Here is a 20803-nt window from a genome sequence, read left to right on the forward strand (position 1 = left end):
GTACATACATTATTATAATAATAAAGTTATATAAAAGAATCTTAATAAAATTATGAAATTACTTGTTTACAGTTGCAGCTGCTTAGTGGTTATACGTTTAGTCAAACCGCTGCCTTTGAAACTGTGCATGATGAAAGAAAAACCTTGCAATATCAGCTATCACATCGAGATGGAGCGTTGGAAACTACTGAGGTTCTCACAAATAGCTTTCAACTAACGAATTTTACTAATATAACATTGTTTTTTTTTTTTACACTAAACGATGGTTTTGTGATAAATGCTTTGAGGTGCTATTCGAACAGCATTTAATAAACGTTGAAGGACAAGACATCGCTGGGTCACTGTTTAACAAAAGGGTGAAATCGATATATGACCGGAATTGTACCAGCATATCGTGCGCGTGTGGATAATTGTGCGGTAAGTTATTGCAAATGAAAAAATTTAACAGAGTAAAAAATAAAAAAATAAAATAATTTACTGAAATTTAAAATTCATCTCTAAGATCCGCTACAACGAAAAGATGTGGTCTTAATGGTCGGCGTTATTTTGGCTGCGATGGCAAATGGGTTTTAGATGTGTGTAGGAAACAAGAATGTTAAGAAAAGTATTACACGACTTACAAAGATTTCACAGTAGTACCAAGGGCCAAAAGTAATAGAAATAAATTTAATATTGTTATTGTTTTATAGTTATACCTATACCTGCGTTTTGTGTGTATATTTACGGTAAAATGACAAAACAGTTAATTGAATTTGAATGGGTATCAATTATAATAAAATATCAAGGTAACAGATATGCTTGTTATAGCTAACATGTTTATATGTTAAAGGTAACAAACTGCTAACAATAACACTAACAGAAATTTGGGTAACAAATACTTTTTGTTATGTATAACACATAGGTAAGCTAGCGCTAGCAAAAGTATTTGTTACCCTTAACAGACTGTAAAGAGATTTGATAACAAATGTATGCCATAACTCAGAACAAGACAGCGTGCTATATTTACTATTGGTTAGAACGAGAAGACCATCGAAAATCAAATGTCGATTCGCAACTTTTGTCCCACTTTCTGAACAAAGGTATCAAATAATTTAATAGCAGGCAGCTTGCACGTTTCCTAAGAGATACCCGTCTTGCAGCATTGGTTTTAGCAATTTATCGGCGATTCCATTTTGTGCCATCAGCCGTGTTCATCGCAAATTTTGTGACAGTTGTCAAAAAAAAACCTTTTAATTGGAAGTGGGATTGTCAAATAAGTTCCCAAAGAAAGCGTGGGAAGTAAAAACATCGATTAGAGGAAGAGACACCGAAGATAGAAAAAAGAAAGAGATTCAATCTCTTTTAGCACTCTAGACATAAACATGATTTTGGCTGCTGTAAGATGGCAGATGTCGACGCAAATATCGTAGATATCAAAGCAATTGCGACTTCATAGTGAATCACAAGCTGCGATCAGTAGGCCGCAATAGTGCTCCAAGCTTAAATGATCAAATGTACCACGATTGATAAAATAGCTGCAGAAAGTTAGTCGGAAAAGTATATTGGACAGAGCGATGTAGTTTAAAAGTAGTGTGGCTGCTTCCTTCGAGTATGTAAATTTGAGCACTTATGATTGTTCCAGAAGTTAAAAGACCTTGCGAATCACAACAACATTTAGATTAATTAAAACGAAGGTTTGATTGGGCTGGCCATCGTCCATCGGAAAGGATGGCCATATATGGTGTGTCGTGTAACTAAAGTGTCTAGGTCCAGAAGTCGGGCACAGATGATGCAGTACCATTCGGATATGCTATTTGAGCGAATTGGGTTGGATGTAGATGGTCCATCTCCTGCCATTAAATGGAGAAATGGACATGTTTTGGTAGTAATGGAACATATCAGCGAATCGCCAGAAGTGTACACAATTCCCAACAGAGAGGCTGAACCAGTAACGAACCAAGAAAGGAATTGATTCCCACGACAGCCGGTTCTACGCACCGGAATTGACTCGGATTTTATCCGACCAACGGCTGTTTCTTCGGCGATCTAACCCCGTTTGGATCGGTGAGTACTAATTTATGTTTGTCGTCACTGAAGCAACGCCTTGCAGCAGGGTTGCTCCGTATCCTCCTGAGTAGTCAACAGAGGACCTCCACGGTCAGGAGCTCAAAGAGGCAACATAGCTACCACTCTGACGAAGCCCCCACCAGAGTTATGGTCACATGTAATAGCTCGCCTTATATTACCATTGCTAGTGGTGGTCTTATGGATGGATGGATGAAAACACTCCAGCTCTGAAAGTACTCGACGCAGTACCCACCGCGGGAAGCAGAGAAGACCTCCACTCCGTTGGAAAGACCAAGTGGAGAAGGACCTGGCTTCGCTTGGAATATCCAATTGGCGCCACGTACCGAAGAGAAGAAACGTCTGGCGCGCTGTTGTTGACTCGGCTATAATCGCGTAAGCGGTGTCTACGCCAGTAAAGAAGAAGAAGAGTGGTGGTCTTATAAATAGCATAACCTGGCGACCTATGCTAACTCTCGCATCAGAAGATCTGCCCATAATTATCTCGATCGAGAAGCCTCCTGATTTCGTTTCTGTGGACAACCGTCCCCTCATTAACTTTAACAAAGCTAATTTCCCAGCCGAAGCAGTCGTTTTATCTAATGAGCGCAACATCTTACGCCATGCCGATCCCGGGGATCCCCGAATAAGGGATCTCAATTTGGAGATTCGGCATATAGTAAACCATCATAAGCGGATGAAATGGATAGAGTACCCGAAGACCTGCAACCTCTCCATCGGTGCGAATAAGCTTTGAGCTACTGTCAAAGCTTTGTCTAATCCGAAGAGACATGACGACCGAGTTGAAGTTCAATTCAATGGTCATGCCTCTTCGGACCCGAAGATGTGCGCGAGCTATTTTAGCCGGCAGTTTACACTGCACCCTTCGGTAGACAAGCCAAGAGATGTGTTAACCGAGGGCTACGCAAAATGCCAAACAAGTGCGCGCCACTTACTTTCACCGATGAAGAGGTTCAGAGTGTCATCAACAAAGCAAAATCCTCCAAATCCATTGGCCCTGATGTAATCAACATGCTAATGTTAAAGCATCTAGGCTCGACGGGAGTAAGTTACCTCACCAAGGCCCTCAACTTGTCACTGATCACTCTTCAAATACCCGATGTGTGGAAAATCGGCAGAGTGGTCCCACTACGGAATCCTGGGAAACCCGTCAACAAAGGGGAATCTTATCGCCCGATAACTCTTTTCTCCCCAGTAGTCAAGACATTTGAGGCCTTGCTACTCCCGACCTTCATTCACCACCTGAGCCTAGCCAGTCACCAGCATGGATTCCGAAAAGTGCACAGCACCACCACAGCACTTAGCATCATAAACGCTCAGATAGTTGGTGACCTCACCAAAAAACCCTGTGAGGAACGATCCTCGTAGCGTTGAACTTGTCAAAAGCTTTTGACACAGTCAACCACACAACGCTACTGCTGGACATTGAGACAACAACGCTTCCTCTAGGACTGAAGAGGTGGACCACTACCTGAGCGGTCGTCAATCATCTGTACTATTTCGAGGTGAAACATATAAACTGAGAAGAATTAAGCAGGGGGTTCCGCAGGGTGGTGTCATCTAGAGGTGTCAAACTATCGATAGTCGCACCATCGATAGTTTCAAAAGTTAAAAAAAAACTATCAATACTCATCGATAGTAAAAAAAAAACTATCGATACTATCTATTCGATAGTACTATCGTACTTCAAAGGTTCATAAAAAAAATATTTTGAAAAATAAAATCTTTTGCATTACAAAAAACCTGCCTTTCCAAGAACAAAATAACTCATATTTATTTTTATAATAAAAAAAAAACATTAATAAATTAATTTACAACATAAGTTGAAAGCTTAAGTTTACGTTAAAACGGAGATCAAAGAGCCACTCAGTGGTTTTAAAAAGATCAATATTAGCACATTTTGTAATTTTTGTTGATGTTGTTGATGTTGAAATAACAACATATCTACATTTTTTTCCTTCAGTCTTGTTCGTCTGTCCGAGACTAATTCTCCAGCTTTGCTGAACATACGCTCAGACTCCGTTGAAGTTGCCGGAATGCATAAATATTTGCATGCCATGATTTGCATTGACTTCATTTCAGTCCATCTAGTCTGAAATTGAGATAAATGTTTGTTTATATAAGCGTTACACAAAATGTCATTGCTACCTTCCAGTATTCCAATGGGTCTACATCTAGCGGCTCATTGGGTTTTTCAGTGTATTCGCGTAGTGTGATGATAGCATCCGCTCTGTTGGATTTGACTTTGCTGGATAGTTTCTCTGTCAAAAACTCATAAATTTGTGGAATTTTAACGCTTTTTGATGCCGACGGTTCCTCCCTGTTGTCATTCGATGACGATGCTGCAATTCTGTTGATTTCAACCAATTCGTTTTCCAGCAACATAGACGCTTGGGCCGCATTTTGACCTGACTGAAACCCTTCTTTTTTAAATCTCGGATCCAGCAAGGTGGCTAATCTAGTAGCTCTTCTGGATTCATATGGAAACAGCCTCTGTTTAATTTTGTCGCACAAGTACAACTGTGCTTCCGATCCAACGAAAGTTTTCAATTTTGATTGAAGCTTCATTAACGTTGAGTGCAATCCCCATGCAATGGGAATTATATGCCAAATCGTCACATATTTATTACCCGATAAAATGCTTATATATGTGTTGAATGGTTCCAACAGTAAACATATGTCTTGAAGTTGCTCTATTTCCTCTGCTGTTAGAACTGGTGGCGCTTTTGGTGTTCTTAAAAGCACTGCAAAGATGGCATCCTTAATAAATAAAATCCGCTGAACCATAGCAAACGCGCTATTCCATCTTGTTGAAACTTCTTGAATCAGGCTATACTGTTTTTCACTACCCTGTTCTTCCTTTAATTTTCCATATGCAATAGTGCAGCTTTTGAAATATGCTACAATGCGTTTGCAATTTGACAATAATGCTTTTACTTTTTCAGTAGACAAAAGGTCTTGTACTACAAGATTGATGGAATGAGCAAAGCATGGTAGATGCCTCTTCTGAAGCAGTTCACAGGCTTTAATCATTGATGCAGCGTTGTCTGTAACCACGTAGTTGACTTTTTGGAATATATTCCATTTTTGCAGGCACTCACGCAACGATACTGAAATGTTTGCAGCTGAATGGTTGAGTTCATTAGCGAGCTTTGATGTCGTTAAAACTGCCGATCGTATTTTGAAATCGCCATCAATGAATAGCTTTCATTTGCCTTCGATGACCAACAATCAGTGGTTATAGCACAGCTTTCAATTTCATTAAGAATGGCCTGTAATTTAGTTTTACCATTTTCATAAAGCTTTTGTATATAAACATTCAGAATAGTATTTCGAGATGGTAGTTCATATCGCGGATCAAGACACCGAATGAGCTCTCTAAATCCTTGATCTTCGACAATACGAAATGGTTGTACATCTATAGCAACCATTCTTGCCAACGCCAAATCAATGTCTGTTTTTTAAAAAAATTCTTCAATGTGCCGCCGGGCTTCGCCTGCTCGGCGTGCAGAGGATGAGCACGCTTAATACTATGTTCATACCGAAAATTTCAAAGATTAGATTACATTTAATCATTTCATAACCCAACAGTGTTCTTACTGCCGTTAGTGATTTATACGTACCTTGTTATAAAAATTGTCTTTTTTTTTCTAAATTATCTCCGCTCAATGGAAATAATTTGGGAATTGTTTGATTCTAATCACTTAGCAATGAAACGTTTGCTATATGAACACGTAGCACTAAAAATATGTAGGCTATATGGAGCAATTCAGTCTCGGCCAAATATTTGGGAAGTCAAATGCCAGGTGAATTCAGATGCATTTTTTAAAAGCAACTTTCGAATGAAGCGCAAGTCTTTGAGTAAATTGTGTATTATGTTGAAAGCTTGGAGAAGAAAAACCCTAACTACCGGAAAGCAATTCAATTAGAAATACGCGTTGCTATTGCTTTATATGCTTTTGACTCTTCTGCAGAATACCGCACAATTGGAAATCTGTTCGGAGTTGGTAAAAGCACTGTCTGCTCCATTCTAATGGATTTCTGTCATGAAGTCTGGCGATGTTTGTGGCCTTTGTATTTAAAGAAATTCCCAATGAACGAAATTCAATTGCGCGAGTATATAAAGGGTTTTGAGTCATTGGGTTTCCCTCAAGTGTTAGGAGCTATAGGTAACAAGTTAAATTTTTTACATTGGAGTTTTTATATATTTTTAAGTTTTAGATGGTTGTCATATAGAAGTGCGCCCAGCTGCAGAAGATGCTGTTGACTACTACAATTACAAAGGCTGGTATTCCACAGTTCTTTTGGCTTTAGTAGATGCAAGGTAAGTTTTTTCATGAAGCTCTTTTAAACAGCTAATGTATTTCTTTAATGTTATAGGTGTCGCTTTATATACATCAACGTTGGTAGTCCAGGCCGTTGTAATGACTCTTCAATATTTGAGTGTTCATCTTTAAAAAAAGAGTTGGTACAATCTACTATATTTAAAGACATGAGTAGACAAATATCGTCAATTAATGTTCCAGTCGTTTTGTTGGGCGATTCTGCGTTCAAATTTGATGAACATTTGATGAAACCGTACCCGTTTTGTGTAAACCAATCATTGGATAAAAAAAAATTCAACTATGTACTCTCGAAATGCCGAAGAGTGGTGGAGAATGCTTTCGGTCATTTAAAGGGAAGGTTTAGACGGGTTGGAAAAGGATTGGATAACCACATAGCCAACACGAAAATTGTCATAAAAGCGTGCTGTGTTTTGCATAACTTTTTAAATGAGGAAAATGATGAAATTAATGAAAAGTGGATTGCAGCACAACAAATCGAAAAAGAAGCTCGGTAGTTGCCAGAAAACGTCTCTAATATTCGTGGAAATGTTAACCCAAGAGCAGAGGAAATAAGACAAGCGTTCGTTTCATATTTCGGTGAGTTATTGCATTCAACTTTGAAATATTATTAAATCTCAACCGATCCATAATTCAATTCCTGTACAAAAAAACAGATATTTATATATTTTATGAATTTTATATTTAATATGTATTTTATATTTAATTTCATTTTTCAGTCTTCATTTATATGTACATCTTAAAACTAAAACTTAAAAACAAATTTTCTATTCATTAACATAATTAATTTCATTTTTCAGTCTTCATTTATATGTACATCTTAAAACTAAAACTTAAAAACAAATTTTCTATTCATTAACATAATTAATTTCATTTTTCAGTCTTCATTTATATGTACATCTTAAAACTAAAACTTAAAAAAAAATGTCAATTCATTAACATATTTAAATTCATTTTCATTTCATTAGTTACCTTATATCTTAAACCAAAACTTAAAGAAATTTTTAAACCTATTTTTGGCGACGAAGGAAGTCGATGAAAGCGTCCTTCACTTCTTGAATCGCTTATGTATTCTTGTCGCCTTAGTCGCCTTAAATAAATCTTCCTTTATTTCTTCCATTATTGTTGGTTTTTTCTTTCTTAAAGCATCGCTTGACGATGGCCGAGCGCAACCACGCGACGTTGAAGGTCCATCGCCTGGGCTTGAGAGCGGCGACTCTGCTTCTGCATCGGCCTCAATGTAAATTGGCTCCATGTCCATGTCAACTGAAAATAGAAGAAACAAATAAAAGTGTAAAGAAACATTTCATAAAAGTTTTTTATTTTATTATGAATATTTGAATCTACTCCAATGCGCTTAAAACTTACCCATAATACTGTCTTCCACAAGTTCGGCGGGACAAAAACTTTTAAAACCGCCTAGTGTTTGGTGGACCGCCTCATAATACTTCCACTGACTAGGGGAGCCACCCGATGGGCCAATTTTCTGCTTTTCTTGTCTAAAAATAAAAAAAAATATTTAATTTATATGTTTACCTCATAATTTATTACTTACCTGTATTTGTTTGTAAAATTGTGCATCTTTATTTTTATTTCGGTGGACGTATACTCATGTCCAGCCAAAAGCATTATGCATGACATCTCCTCATAAATGTGGTTATTTTTCCTGTTTGACCGCAGCTCGGGTATTTTTTGCTGCCATACCTCTATTTAGTAGGCCTCGGCAGCCTCACTCCAAATAACTCTTTTTTTTTTTGCGTTATTTCGATATTTATTTTATTTTGTCGCATTACAAATCAACAAAAACTGTTTGTTTACAATTTTTGTAGTGTATATATCAGCTTTGATAATAACAGTTTTCCAGTGCTGACTAGTATTTTTCCAGTGCTGACAAGTAGATTGCGCAAAATCAGAGTCGCACGGACAGATTTAGTGAGGATCAGTTTCAAATCATTTCAATGAAGTGATTTGGAACTGTCATTTTTGTATGGCGAAATCTTGATAAATTTTTAAGATTAGTGGGATAATTCATTCAGCAGCCGAAATCGTGTGATTAAGTGTCGGTCTGAACATAGTATAAGGTGGTCCATTAAGTTGGATGTATTTCCACTAGTTTTATATAATTTTTGGCACTTAATGCATTTTGCATATTTTTTGTCAGCATTTAGTTGGAAATGCTTCCAAACATCCGAAACTTTTTGTTTTTTGTTCGCTGGCGCATCTGCGTACAAAAAGGCGCTTAGTATGAGAAATCATTTTTAAGAAATGTACCCACCTGATGAATTGCTGTCCCCGATTTCCATTTTGGAAGGAACCGTCACTTATGTAAATCTACAGCTTAGTACTTTATTGCTACTTATATTAACCACAATATTTATTTTTAATAACACGAAAAAAGCAAACTGACTCGATGGCGTTATTTCACAATGCATAGTAATGAGCGAGATGTCAAACTATGACGAAGGAGTATAGACTGCAACTTAATATTGCAGTCGATGGCGTAAAAATTCCGCAGATGAGGAAACTTCAGACCTGCCAGAATACTGCACTCCGGACCACGACGGGATGCTTTTTGATGTCTGCCATAGAACACCTCCACAGTGAGACGCTTATGCTTCCTGTAAAGAAGCATAATGAACTCCTCTCCAGGCAGTTCCTGTTAGGATGTTTCCGAAGGAATCACCTTTGTAGCCATCTGATTGGAGCGGAACCGCCTCCTAGGAGCATCAAAAGGTCTTTCCAGCCATCAACACCTTCACCGACTCCCTTTCCGTGAATGGCGTTCTTGGAGTCAAATCACCGCCTATCGCAGACGAAGAGCTCCGGATGCCCCGAGAAATGCGAGCGGCCCTAGCGGTACTTCGTTCTGGATATTGTAGCAGGTTAAACTCCTACTTATCCAGAATTGACCCTGACATACCCAACGTATGTCCTGCATGCAACGAGTCTCCGCATGAAACTGGCCACCTCTTTACATGTCCCTCAAACTCTACTCATCCAACACCCTCCTCCTTTTGGTCCGACCCCGTCGAAACAGCATGTTTCCTGGACCTCCCGCTAGATGACCTCGACGACAACGCAAACGACCCTTACCATCCTCACGGGGATTAGATATACCGTTAAAACAACAACAACAACCAATAAAGGAATTTCAAAGCACTTCTAATTTAAGAGACGCATCGGAAACTGCGTATCAGGAAAACGGATGAAATTTACTCCAGTAAGAGAAGGATAGGCAGCATCCTTAATGACGAAATGAAAAACATAAATGATATGTGTTTGGTATGGTAAATACTCGTATGTCTAATCGTGCAGGGCAAAGAAACGAAAAATTAGATACTTAAATACAATGGAATCAACGATGTATTACTAGACAGCGATGTTGTTGTAGTTGTAGCGGCAGAGTTCTACTGAGTTGACAGTCCTTGGCCGGATAAAAATCCAGGTCCGTTCCGGTTACATAGACCCGACTGTCGTGAGAACGGAATAGACAGCGATATTCGCAGTTGCCAGAATGTTTGAGTGGAGAAGTAGAATGCAGAAGAGATAAGAGCTATCTATCTATGTATATAAAAGAAAGTGATGTTAGTTACTACGCTTATAACTGGAGAACGCCTCGACCGATTTCGTTGATTAGCACCAATTCGGACAGGTCTCCGCCCAAACAAGGAGAATACTTAAGAAAATTCTGGAAAATTTTCCGAAAAAAATATGAAGAAAATAAATCTATCTTCTATATAAAAAAAAATTAATCGCCAAAATGTATGTAGTACGCTCATAACTTTTATACGACTGAACGAAATGTGATAATTCTTTTTTTTAAATGTTCGTTGAGGTTCAGGGATGGTTTCTGCGGTGGGCCCAAGCCCAAGTACTCCCAGGATGCGATGATATACGTGCGGTATTAAGGGTCGCGATCAATCAGAAAGCGATCGTCACGATGTCATAGCAAGACTTTTCAAGCAACAGCTTCGATGGACATTATCTTGAAGCAACGTATATATGGTGCTGTTAGATGCTAGATGTACTCTGTTGAGTGCCAAAAGAGAAGTTTGCCGTACGCACACATTCTTCTTTGGATGGTGGAAGGTGGTTACACCAGATCAAATTGATGAAATCATTCAATAATGCGGCAATTCCTAATGCAAAGAAAAATCCAGTATTATACGAAGTGATGAAAACCAATAAGGTTCATGGACCTTGCGGACACCACAACCTCACTTCGGTTTGAATGTCTGTCAATAAATGCACAAAACAGTATCCACGTACTTTTCTTTCGGAAACACAAACTAGAAATGATGGATATCCACTCTATCGGCGTCGCTCACCAGATAACAGAACATTTAGCATTCAATTTAGAGGCGTGAGTATCGAAGTTGACAACACATGGATCGTACCATATTCGCCACTGTTGTCTAATTCACATTCAAAACTCATATCAATGTTGAGTATTGCAGTTTGGTATAATCGATAAAATACGTTTGTAAGTACACGCCAAAGGAAGCAACATGGCGGTTATTGGTCTTGAACGATATGGTCGATACGTGAACTGCACTAAAGCGCTTTGTAGGATATTTACTTTTGCAATTCATGAACGTTTTCCGACTGTTGTGCGTCTCGCAGTTAATTTGGATAATGGCCAAAGAGTGTATTTCAAACCAGAGAATACAGTATAACCAGTGGAAACATCGCCAGCAACAAAATTAACATTGACGAGTTTTTTCTTAACTTTCGTCAGAGATGTATTTGTGAGAACATTGCTCTATTCGAAAATACCTTGATATTGTACATGGAATGCATCGTCGAATAGTTACGCAGAAAGCAAGGCTAACCAGTAGATTGACATCCAGGTGTCTTATCAACTAATGCATTAGGACGAATTTACACAATCCACCCGAAAAACGACGATTGTTTATACCTTCGGTTGCTATTGATTAATGCACGCGGTTCAACTTTATTTGAGTCATTGCTTACTGTGAATGGTATATGGGTAACATGTGCAAGTTTTGGAGAAGTAAGCCAGCAATTACAAATGCTGAAACACGCTAATCACTGGAACGAAAATGAAGTTCGCACACTTTTCGATATAAGCCTCGACATTGTCAAAGACATTTTACTTCGTCTTCGCTAAAAATAGGAAATGGTTCAATTTCGGTTGATACTTCCGGTGGTTCGATATCAATTCCATCTTCCCTTTATCAATTTACGAAGGATGAACTCATGACAAATGTTCGGACATTGGCCAAATTATCATAACTACGATTCCTTAGTGCACGCACAATGTTAGCTGCCAAAAATACGTGAATATTGTGCAAAATCGAAATATTTTTTATTGTTTTTATTGCAAAAAAACAGAAAAATAGATAACGCGCCATATATATTCGTAAATTGGAATTAAAAACACGAATATTAAGTCATTTCCCGTGAAAATAGGTGCACGTTTTCGGAAACGCCGCTCTCCTGAACCTTTACCAAAAAGATAAAAGTATATGCATCAAATTGATACTTTTGTGGCGAATGAAACACCACAATTATTAAAACGTTACAAATATTTATTTAATAAGTACTTCTATTCTTTATGGCGTCTAGACAAAGAGTGACGCTTCTAAAAATTCAAAACTAAGAATTAGGAATTCAGTGGAAATTGAAATTCCAAGAATGTACAGAGAATGAATAACTGACAAAACAGAGTTGCCATATCTGAGTGCCCACAGTACTCCCCCAAATAAAGTCCTGGTGGACTTTTTTAAGGTTGAGTTCCTTTATTAGATCCTAGTCCGGGTGCTTGGTGCAGTTAGACTGGTTGATGTATGTAGCGAATTCATTTGCTTGGTAAGAGTACGGCTGTGCGGCGTACTGTTGTCACTAGCCAATTGGTATGGTTAAGTGGTTGTTGCGAATTTATTTGCTCGGTGAGAGTACGGCTGTGCGGCGTACTGTTGTCACTGGTCAATTGGTATGGTTAAGTGGTTGTTGTGCAGTTCTCGGTTAGGGCTATGGCGGTTGCATAGGAGCCTAAACGTGCGAGACTGGGTTAGGGTCTACAAGCGACCGATTGGATATTTGTGCAGTTCTCGGTTAGAACTATGACGGTTGCATAGGAGCCTAAACGTGCGAGACTGAGTTGAGCGCCTTATCCCTGTAGGTTCCGACTTTGCTGCCGTTTGCAGCTTGCAGTCGAAAAGGAGTTACTATTTTGAGTTTACGAGAAAGCGGAGTTGCCGAAATCCGTGCCATTGTCGACGAGGAATTTCGTACTCGATGTGCGGTCGTAAATGAATAGTTGGCGATGTGTTTCATAGCGCGTAGCGTAGCGCAGCGGCCGGTTGGCAACCTGCGCGAGGGTTGATTGTGGCGTTGTGCACTTGATAGTGTTGCATGTAGCGTGGAGGCGGCGACTGATGCAAAGTGCGTTGAGCCGAATTCACTGCAGATGAAGCGATACATTGTGGACGCTAAATGATGTCGATCATATGTACCCTTGACATGTGCTGCAGTGGTTGTAGCGTCATTTGTGGTTGTGCGTGTTGCATGATGACGGCTTCTAGTGCCTGCGACAATTGATATGTGGTCGGAGGTTGTGATATTGGTTGACGATGAGGTCAGAAGTTGGGTAGTTCGTACATCAGGATATGGAGGAACTGTTGCTAGCAAAATGATGATGATGATTGCTGCTGCTACAAAGTTTGCGGCAGTGGTGGTGGTGGTTGCTGTTGCTGCTGGTAGATAAGCGGTGCTGTACTTATGTGCGTTGCTTCAGCGACAGGTCCTGTTGAAAAGATAGTGATTTAAGTTAAATATATGTAGGTGATGTTGAATTGGCAACTGCAGTTGTAGCGTCCGTTGTTGCTATTACTGCGCTGTTTTTGTGATGGTGCTGTTGCACCTGCGATTGCAGTTGCATTTGTACGTGTTGGTTTTGCTGTTGTTGTTGTTGATGGCTATGGCCATGTTGTTGCGCTGTACCAGCCGAATGCGCCGATATACCGGTGGTGGTGGCAATAAACTTGCAAATTGCTAACGTAGTAGGTTGTGATACCATCACCGGCGGCTGACGCCTGGGTGATGGCTGGCGCTTCGATGATGGCTGGGGAGAGGCCCGTAAGATCGGTGCTGGACGCCCATTGGATTTCTTGTCCGCTGCTGAGGCCGTGGGCGTACAGGAGGCGTATTGCGTTGGCCGTTTGCGCCAGTTGCAGTTGCGCGGCCTCGTAAACGCAACTGGGCGGCAAAGTGATGTAGTGTTGTTACACTGTAGTTGTACCAATTATGGCGTGCTGTTCAGTCGTCGGGGTCACCAATTATGTGGCGAATGAAACACCACAATTATTAAAACGTTACAAATATTTATTTAATAAGCACTTCTATTCTTTATGGCGTCTAGACAAAGAGTGACGCTTCTAAAAATTCAAAACTAAGAATTAGGAATTCAGTGGAAATTGAAATTCCAAGAATGTACAGAGAATGAATAACTGACAAAACAGAGTTGCCATATCTGAGTGCCCGCACTTTTATTTAACAATCCAGTGATCAAACTCAAAAATGTGTCGGAAGGTCGTACACCTTTATCGAGAAATCCGTTACAACATTTTTTGTCCTTATCTACAGTTTGGTCGTAAAATAATCGATAGAATATTGAAAATAAAATCTCTAAGCGGGCAATTTAGTTTGTTGAGCTATTGTTTTGCTGTATATGTATAACATTTGTAATATAAAAGAATAACTGTATTTATAATGCCATTTGCAGATATTAAGTGTATTCGGGAAGTGAGCAGCGAAGACAATGTAAGTCCCAATAATTAGCTTCATTATTTTGTTGGTTAATTTGCCTATTTTTCAGAATTTTACAGCTGAAAATTTAATAAAACATACTGCAAAAAAATGGAAAACACGAACTTGTGGCGAAAGAGTTGCGTATGTTGTTTTCGAATTAAGTGAGCCGCAAATAATTACAGGTATTGATATTGGAAATGAACATTCTGCCTTCATAGAGGTATTGGTCAGCAAAACTTGTTGCAGCACAAATAATTTTACTGTAAGTTTAATTATACAAGAATGTTTGGTTGTAAATTGGTTTTAACAACTTATTTTAGGAAATTTTGGTGACTTGTTCGTTTATGACTCTAATAGAGAGTAAGAATTCCACAAATGTCAATCGAGTTCGTTGTTTTAGTAGAGACGCATTAGTACCCACGGCAACATCCGAAAAGTGGCAGTTTATTAAAGTGATTTGTAGTCAACCTTTCAACAAACACGTACAATATGGGATATCGTTTATTAAATTACATGTCGATTCCGAACCAAATAAGAAAATTACCTCTCTTGAACATAAGAAATCAATAACTACAAATGATTTAGCTAACGTCTCTGAGACACTAAATAATTCCCAACTGGGTAAATTTAGAATGCGGGAAGAGTCTCCAGAATCTGACTCAGAAAGTTCCACATCGCTATTTAAAAGATGGAAAGCTTCTGAAATGAATAATGTTTCAAAAAGTTCTCCAATAGAAAAGAAAAGTGTAAAAACGAAAGAACCAGTAAATAAAAATTTGCCAATTTGTTTAGACCGTAATCGAAAAGAACTTGGTTTTGGCAACGAAGAAACGAGTGGTGGTGAAATACTTTCAATTAAAAAACAAAGATTATTGGAAACTATAGAGATTGAACGTCGGCAACTGCAAGCTAAAACTGAAAAATCCAAAGTTAGCAGCGACAGTAAGAAACCAATTAAATCTTCTTCCATGGCAAATAAAAGGCACGAAAATGTCGAGGATAAAGCAATAAAGAGATTCGACAAAACAAGTTATGATATAGTCAAAAAGCAAAGTGAGAAACATTTAATCTATCGTCCATTCAATGAGCTTCTAAAAGGCACTGTTTTAGTAATCAGTGGAATACAAGTATGATACATAGAAGAATATTATATTATCTATTATTAAATAAATTATTTTTTTCAGTAGAATCCCGATCGTTCAGATATTCGGGATAAAGCTTTGTCAATGGGAGCAAGATATAAAGCTGATTGGGGAACTGATTGTACACATTTAATGTGAGTAAAAAATATTTTATATGTATGTATATAAGAGTTTTTAGAAGCCTTAAGTTTTGTAGAGGGATATATTTCATGGTAATTACATCTTTTTCATAATTATGTTTATTACACATGAATTAAAATGCAATATTTGTACATTTCTAACGATTTTTGCACATACGTATACGTACATGTATTCTGCTTTAATTGTTAGTTGTAGAATTTGTAATGATTTAGTCTAAATAAAAGTTTCGGGCCGGATGTTTTCCCATATTGTCATTGTGAAAAATATATGTAATACTAAATGTAGGAAGAGCGGATATGTAGGTATTTTAAAATTGCACTCATGAATATATGTATATTTTAGTAAAATGTAAGTATGCATACATATCCACAAAAAATTAAGGGAATATGGGGTACTTTTGAACCCGACCCCTTTAGATTTTGCTGAAACTTATCCATCCTTTTATACCCTTTGAGAAACATTTTTGAGAAATTTTTTCCAAATTTTTTGTCCAACTTCAAAAAAGTTATGAATTTTTCAAAAAAATGGCTTTTTTATTTTCAAATAGCCATAACTTTTGTAGAAATTGCCTTTTGGGGACCTTTTTTTTAAATTTTTGTTCTTGAATGAACTTTTCGAAAAAATACACGAAAAAAATTTAACACGATCAATTATATAAATTAATCGGTTTTTTTAAGTAAAATCGTAATTTTTTGTAAGTTCGCCATTTTTGTTTTTTTTTTTTTTCCTCAAAAAAAACTTCAATTAATTTGACAACTATCCCTGCTAATCCCGAAGTGGGTCGATTTTTTTTATATTTTTTTTTTATTTATTTAAACGTAAACTTTATTTCTATCATATAGCATTTACAATTTTTGCATGTTTTATAAGTAAGAAATTTATATTTTTATACGTATACATATATGTATGTGCTAACAATTATGAGGAAATGGAGCGCTGCCGTATAATAAGCAAATAAGAGCAATTCGCTGAAATTTCTCTTTTTCGCTAAAATTCCTCTTTCTCGTATATAAATTATATTTCAAATTAAAATGACTATAAACAATCTTTTCATGCATATGGATATTTCCTTATTTAAATTTAATTAAATTTAAATTTTTAATTAAATTTAATAAACAACTAAGTGTTATTAAATAATAATATTAAGTAATAAAATATAAAGATTTTTAAAGGAGTACTACGCGAAAGTACTTCAATCCCCCTGATATGATATAAATTTTATAATATCATAGAGTTTTACTTATTTGTGTATATTAAATATAGATCACATATTATACATATAAGTACATATCGTCACCTGAAATGCAAAATAACGTATCATCAAAAAATTCGAAATTGAGTGTCTTATTGATTACGCTTCACTACTTTAAATTATATACATAATATTAAATATGTTCAACATTTTCTGGTTCTGCGGTCATATATAAACCAGTTTTAACCAATATTAATATTTTGTTTCACTCATGTTCCATTTTATTCCGTGTTTCATTCATGCCACTAAATTTCTGAAAATGTTGTTACGTTAATTTGCAATTCAGGTGACGATATGTAATTATAAGTGTAATTAATAAAAATTTTTGAATTTTTAATCGGGAATATTTTAAAAAATATAAGTGTTAGCATATTCCTCCTCTGGAGAAGATTCACTATCCGTACATTTATACCGAAATTCGCCTTTTTTACTCGACTGCCAAAGTTATCGGAATCGTGCTTTGGATTTTATCACAGCTTTCAATAAATTCATTTCCTCTTTTTTTTATTAAACACACGATACATTAGGGATTTTGGTAATACAGTACAAAAAAAATTTCAAGGCGTATTCTTCTTTATTTTCAGCAATGTGGCACCAATTGGTGATTCCAAGCGAAGCCAGGTCCTTCTCCACCTGGGTTTTCCAACGGAGTTGAGGTGTGCCTCTTCCTCTCCCGGCGGGTGCTGCGTCGAATACTTTCAGAGTTGGAGTGTTTTCGGCCATTCGATCAATATCACTAGCCGATGTCTCTTAATTCACCGAACTATGTCAAAGTCGTTGTATATCCTGCACAGCAGTTTTTTCGGCAATCTAAAAAAAAACGGGAATAATGAGTAACTTATAGAGTTTGGTTTTTGTTCGTCGAGAGAGGACTTTACTTCGCAATTGCCTACTCAGTCCGCAGTAGCACCTGTTGGCAAGAGTTATTCTGCGTTGGATTTCCAGGCTGACATTGTCGGTGGTGTTGATACTGGTTCCAAGATAGATTAAATTATCTACGACTTCGAAGTTATGACTGTCAAGAGTGACGTGAGAGCCAAGTCGTGAGTGCGACGACTGATTGTTTAATGATATTTCGTCTTGCCCTCGTTCACCACCAGACCCATTTTCCTTGCTTCCTTATCCAGTCTGGAGAAACCTTGTTTGGTATCGCACGGCTCGGAGAGGTTCTTCCCGATCATGACGGAGCTTTTGGTATTGCTCAACGTCAGCTTACACAGCTGTATTAGTTATGCGAGGATACCAAATTCAGACATCGCGGCATAAAGGCAACTGCTTTTTGTACTGCCAAAAGCAACTTTGAAATCGACGAAAATGTGGTGTGTGTCGATTCGCTTTTCACGGGTCTTTTCCAAGATTTGGCGCATAGTGAATATCTGGTCGGTTGTTAATTTTCCAGGTCTAAAGCCACACTGACCACTCGGCTATAATCGCGTAAGCGGTGTCTACACCAATTAAGAAGAAGCCACACTGATAAGGTTGTACAAAGAAGCTGATGCATGCTCCTTATCAGTTCTTCGCCTCCGCGTTTGAATAGCTCGGCCGACAATACATCGGCTCTGCCGCTTTGTTGTTCTTCAGACGGGTAATTGCTATTCGGACTTCTTCATGGTCGGTAAATGGAAAATCTGCTCCATCGTCATTGATTGGGAAATTGAGTTCGCCTTCACTTGACGTTATACTTTCACTGCCATTCAGCAAGCTGGTGAAGTGTTCCTTCCATAATTTTAGTATGCTCTGGGCATCAATCACTAGATGACTCTGGGGATTCTACAATAGTATGCTCCGGTCTTGAAACCTTCCGTTAGTCGCCGCATTTTTTTAGTAGAATTTTCGAGCATTACCCCTGTTGGCCAGCTTGTCAAGCTCTTCAGGTAAATTTCATGGCATGATCTGAATAATATTCCATGCGTTTTTTCCAAGTTTTTGTGGGTTCTGAAATAAATCATTGGTTTTGACTCTATTATTTGTGCCACCTGTGTGAGTAAAGGAATATCATATCGCGACGATTATTTTTTGGTAGTAGTGGTAGACAGAAATAGCCAATATTTTTTAGCCACGCTTTAGATCACTTTCACTTTTTGTTTTGTTTTAAAACATAAATTGTTCGACAAGCAATCATACTATCTGCCAAAATATTTTTTTTCATAATTCGTAAAATATATATTTTATTTTTAATAATAAATAACATATGTCCCTACTATCTAACAAACAAACTTATATTCATATTTATAATATTAGTAATGAATTATTATTATTATTATTATTACTTTTGTATTCTTATAATGGATGGGTGTGTAGATACACTCATTAAAATATTTTTCAATATTTCGAAAAAGCTCTTCATATACATATATGTATGTATATGTATACGTAGGAAATTGCTAATTAATTTATATTTTTAGATGTGCTTTCAAGAATACACCAAAATATAACCAGGTGAGGGGAAAAGGTAGAATAGTTACACGTGCCTGGATAGAAGACTGCTACAAACAAAAAAAATGCTTGCATTGGCGAAAATATGCTTTGGATAGCAGTGATCTAAATCAGCCCCACAGTGAAGAAGAGGTGCTAGATGAATCGTTAAGGCCTATTGAATCATTGGTTAACAACACTATATCCAAGGAACTTGACTTAAAAGTCCCAACGTACAATCTCCCTAATATATCTATAAATGATGCAGTTTCATCAGGCAGTGACACAGATGATGATATTCAACGTGTTTTACAGAGTAATACTCATAAACCTAATATTGCAAATGAAACGAAAATATACAGAAAAAAAGAAGATTTTGATGTGTCTACAGAAGAAGAAGATTTTTTGGACGTGAAGGCAAATTTGATACGAAAAGCGATGCTTAAATAACAATGTCTTTATTTGTATTTGTTGAAAATTAAAATTTTTATAAATATAGATGAAAATTCAATGAAAATAAAGATCTAATTTTGTAAAAAACTATTAGATATTGAAAATTTGCTGAATTTTGCTAATTGATTTCTACTTTAGAATAGCCAAAATCTTCAAAACTAGAATCATTGAATTCGATATTATAAGCAATAAAGTTTAAATACATGGCGTATCATAAAACCCTGTTTTGTGAGCAATATCTGAAAATGATTAGCTTAGAATGGCATATGCATTTATCATTAAGTAAAACATTTGCCCGTTAAGTTCAAATAGACGTGAAAACATATATCTAGCCATAAGCTCAGATAAAGTTGCCATTGTAGATGGGTGGAATCGGACCATTGCAGCATTAAAAAAATGCCGCTAATCCAAACCTTATAATGTGTCACGCCCAAAAACTGTCATCGGAACATAACTTTTCAAATATCCACATACCGAATTTGTGGATCCCAGTGACAATGGCCAATTCAATTGGTAAAATCGGTTCAATATTTTCTTAGCTGACAAACATTCTTAATATACGAATTTCAAACTTTCGGTTGGCTTTAAAACGTATGTATATTGGCGGAAAACAAAATAAACAAAGTACTGTTATCAAACCAGAGAACATAAAACATAGAGAAGGAGCGGTTTCGATCTCAAACATTTTATAAAATTGTGACACGGAATGTCACCACACAACTACAGGTTTCACGCTTTGAAATGTTAACATTTTTAACAGTTCTTTCACATACTCAAAGAGAGAATATGAAGAGAAATAAATATATGTACGGCATATGATGCCATAGCATCATGCGCAATCAGGGAATATTGAAGAAAAATAAGTTCTTTGATATTCCATTTTTAACAGCAGCTGTACAAATACAGCTCTCTCACATACTCAAGAATATGAAGAGACATGTCCATACATATGCCTGTATCAGAGAACGGCATCGGCTGAATGAAAAACATTCGTACGCGCTCAACAGCCGAATAATCACACTGTTCGGATCAGCCGATCAAACTTGCATGCGCTCACATTTTCGTTGTTGATTTTAAATACACTCGGGTGTGTGCGATTTCTTGTTTCACTCCGAGTTTGTTCGACTCGTGTTCAATATAATGATTTCGGACGCTTGCTCATTCGGTTCAACAATCATTGTTTTGAACAAGAACAACACTCAACTCGCAAAAATCAACTC

General features: G+C 37.2%; 4 protein-coding genes across 5 annotated transcripts in view; 2 read left to right on the forward strand and 2 right to left on the reverse strand.

Annotated features, from left to right (window-relative positions):
• Positions 1 to 20803, reverse strand: part of LOC105233047 (small conductance calcium-activated potassium channel protein) — a 334439-nt gene that overhangs the window by 119473 nt on the left and 194163 nt on the right. The window lies entirely within an intron of this gene.
• LOC125778196 (putative nuclease HARBI1) lies at positions 6029 to 6904 on the forward strand. The gene is made up of 3 exons (XM_049454778.1): positions 6029 to 6233; positions 6286 to 6388; positions 6445 to 6904. Exons 1-3 carry the CDS (start codon positions 6098 to 6100, stop codon positions 6902 to 6904), a joined length of 699 nt encoding a protein of 232 aa, XP_049310735.1. The 5' UTR covers positions 6029 to 6097.
• Positions 7456 to 8036, reverse strand: LOC125778197 (uncharacterized). The gene is made up of 3 exons (XM_049454779.1): positions 8017 to 8036; positions 7776 to 7906; positions 7456 to 7673 (listed from the first exon to the last, which is right to left on the reverse strand). The coding sequence occupies exons 1-3, from the start codon at positions 8034 to 8036 to the stop codon at positions 7456 to 7458; spliced, it is 369 nt and encodes a 122-aa protein (XP_049310736.1).
• On the forward strand, positions 13925 to 19673 carry LOC105233673 (DNA repair protein XRCC1). Of its 2 annotated transcripts, XR_007422509.1 has the most exons (6): positions 13925 to 14192; positions 14248 to 14442; positions 14501 to 15307; positions 15368 to 15456; positions 17300 to 18589; positions 19121 to 19259. XR_007422509.1 is itself a non-coding variant. In XM_011215811.4 (5 exons), the coding sequence occupies exons 1-5, from the start codon at positions 14142 to 14144 to the stop codon at positions 19578 to 19580; spliced, it is 1602 nt and encodes a 533-aa protein (XP_011214113.2). In that variant the 5' UTR covers positions 13936 to 14141; the 3' UTR covers positions 19581 to 19673. The 2 variants fall into 2 exon arrangements, 1 of the variants encoding a protein (XP_011214113.2); XM_011215811.4 differs by lacking the exon at positions 17300 to 18589 and having other exon boundaries at positions 13936 to 14192; positions 19121 to 19673.

This window comes from Bactrocera dorsalis, chromosome 4, assembly GCF_023373825.1.
Source record: "Bactrocera dorsalis isolate Fly_Bdor chromosome 4, ASM2337382v1, whole genome shotgun sequence".
Classification (NCBI taxonomy): Eukaryota; Metazoa; Arthropoda; class Insecta; order Diptera; family Tephritidae; genus Bactrocera; species Bactrocera dorsalis.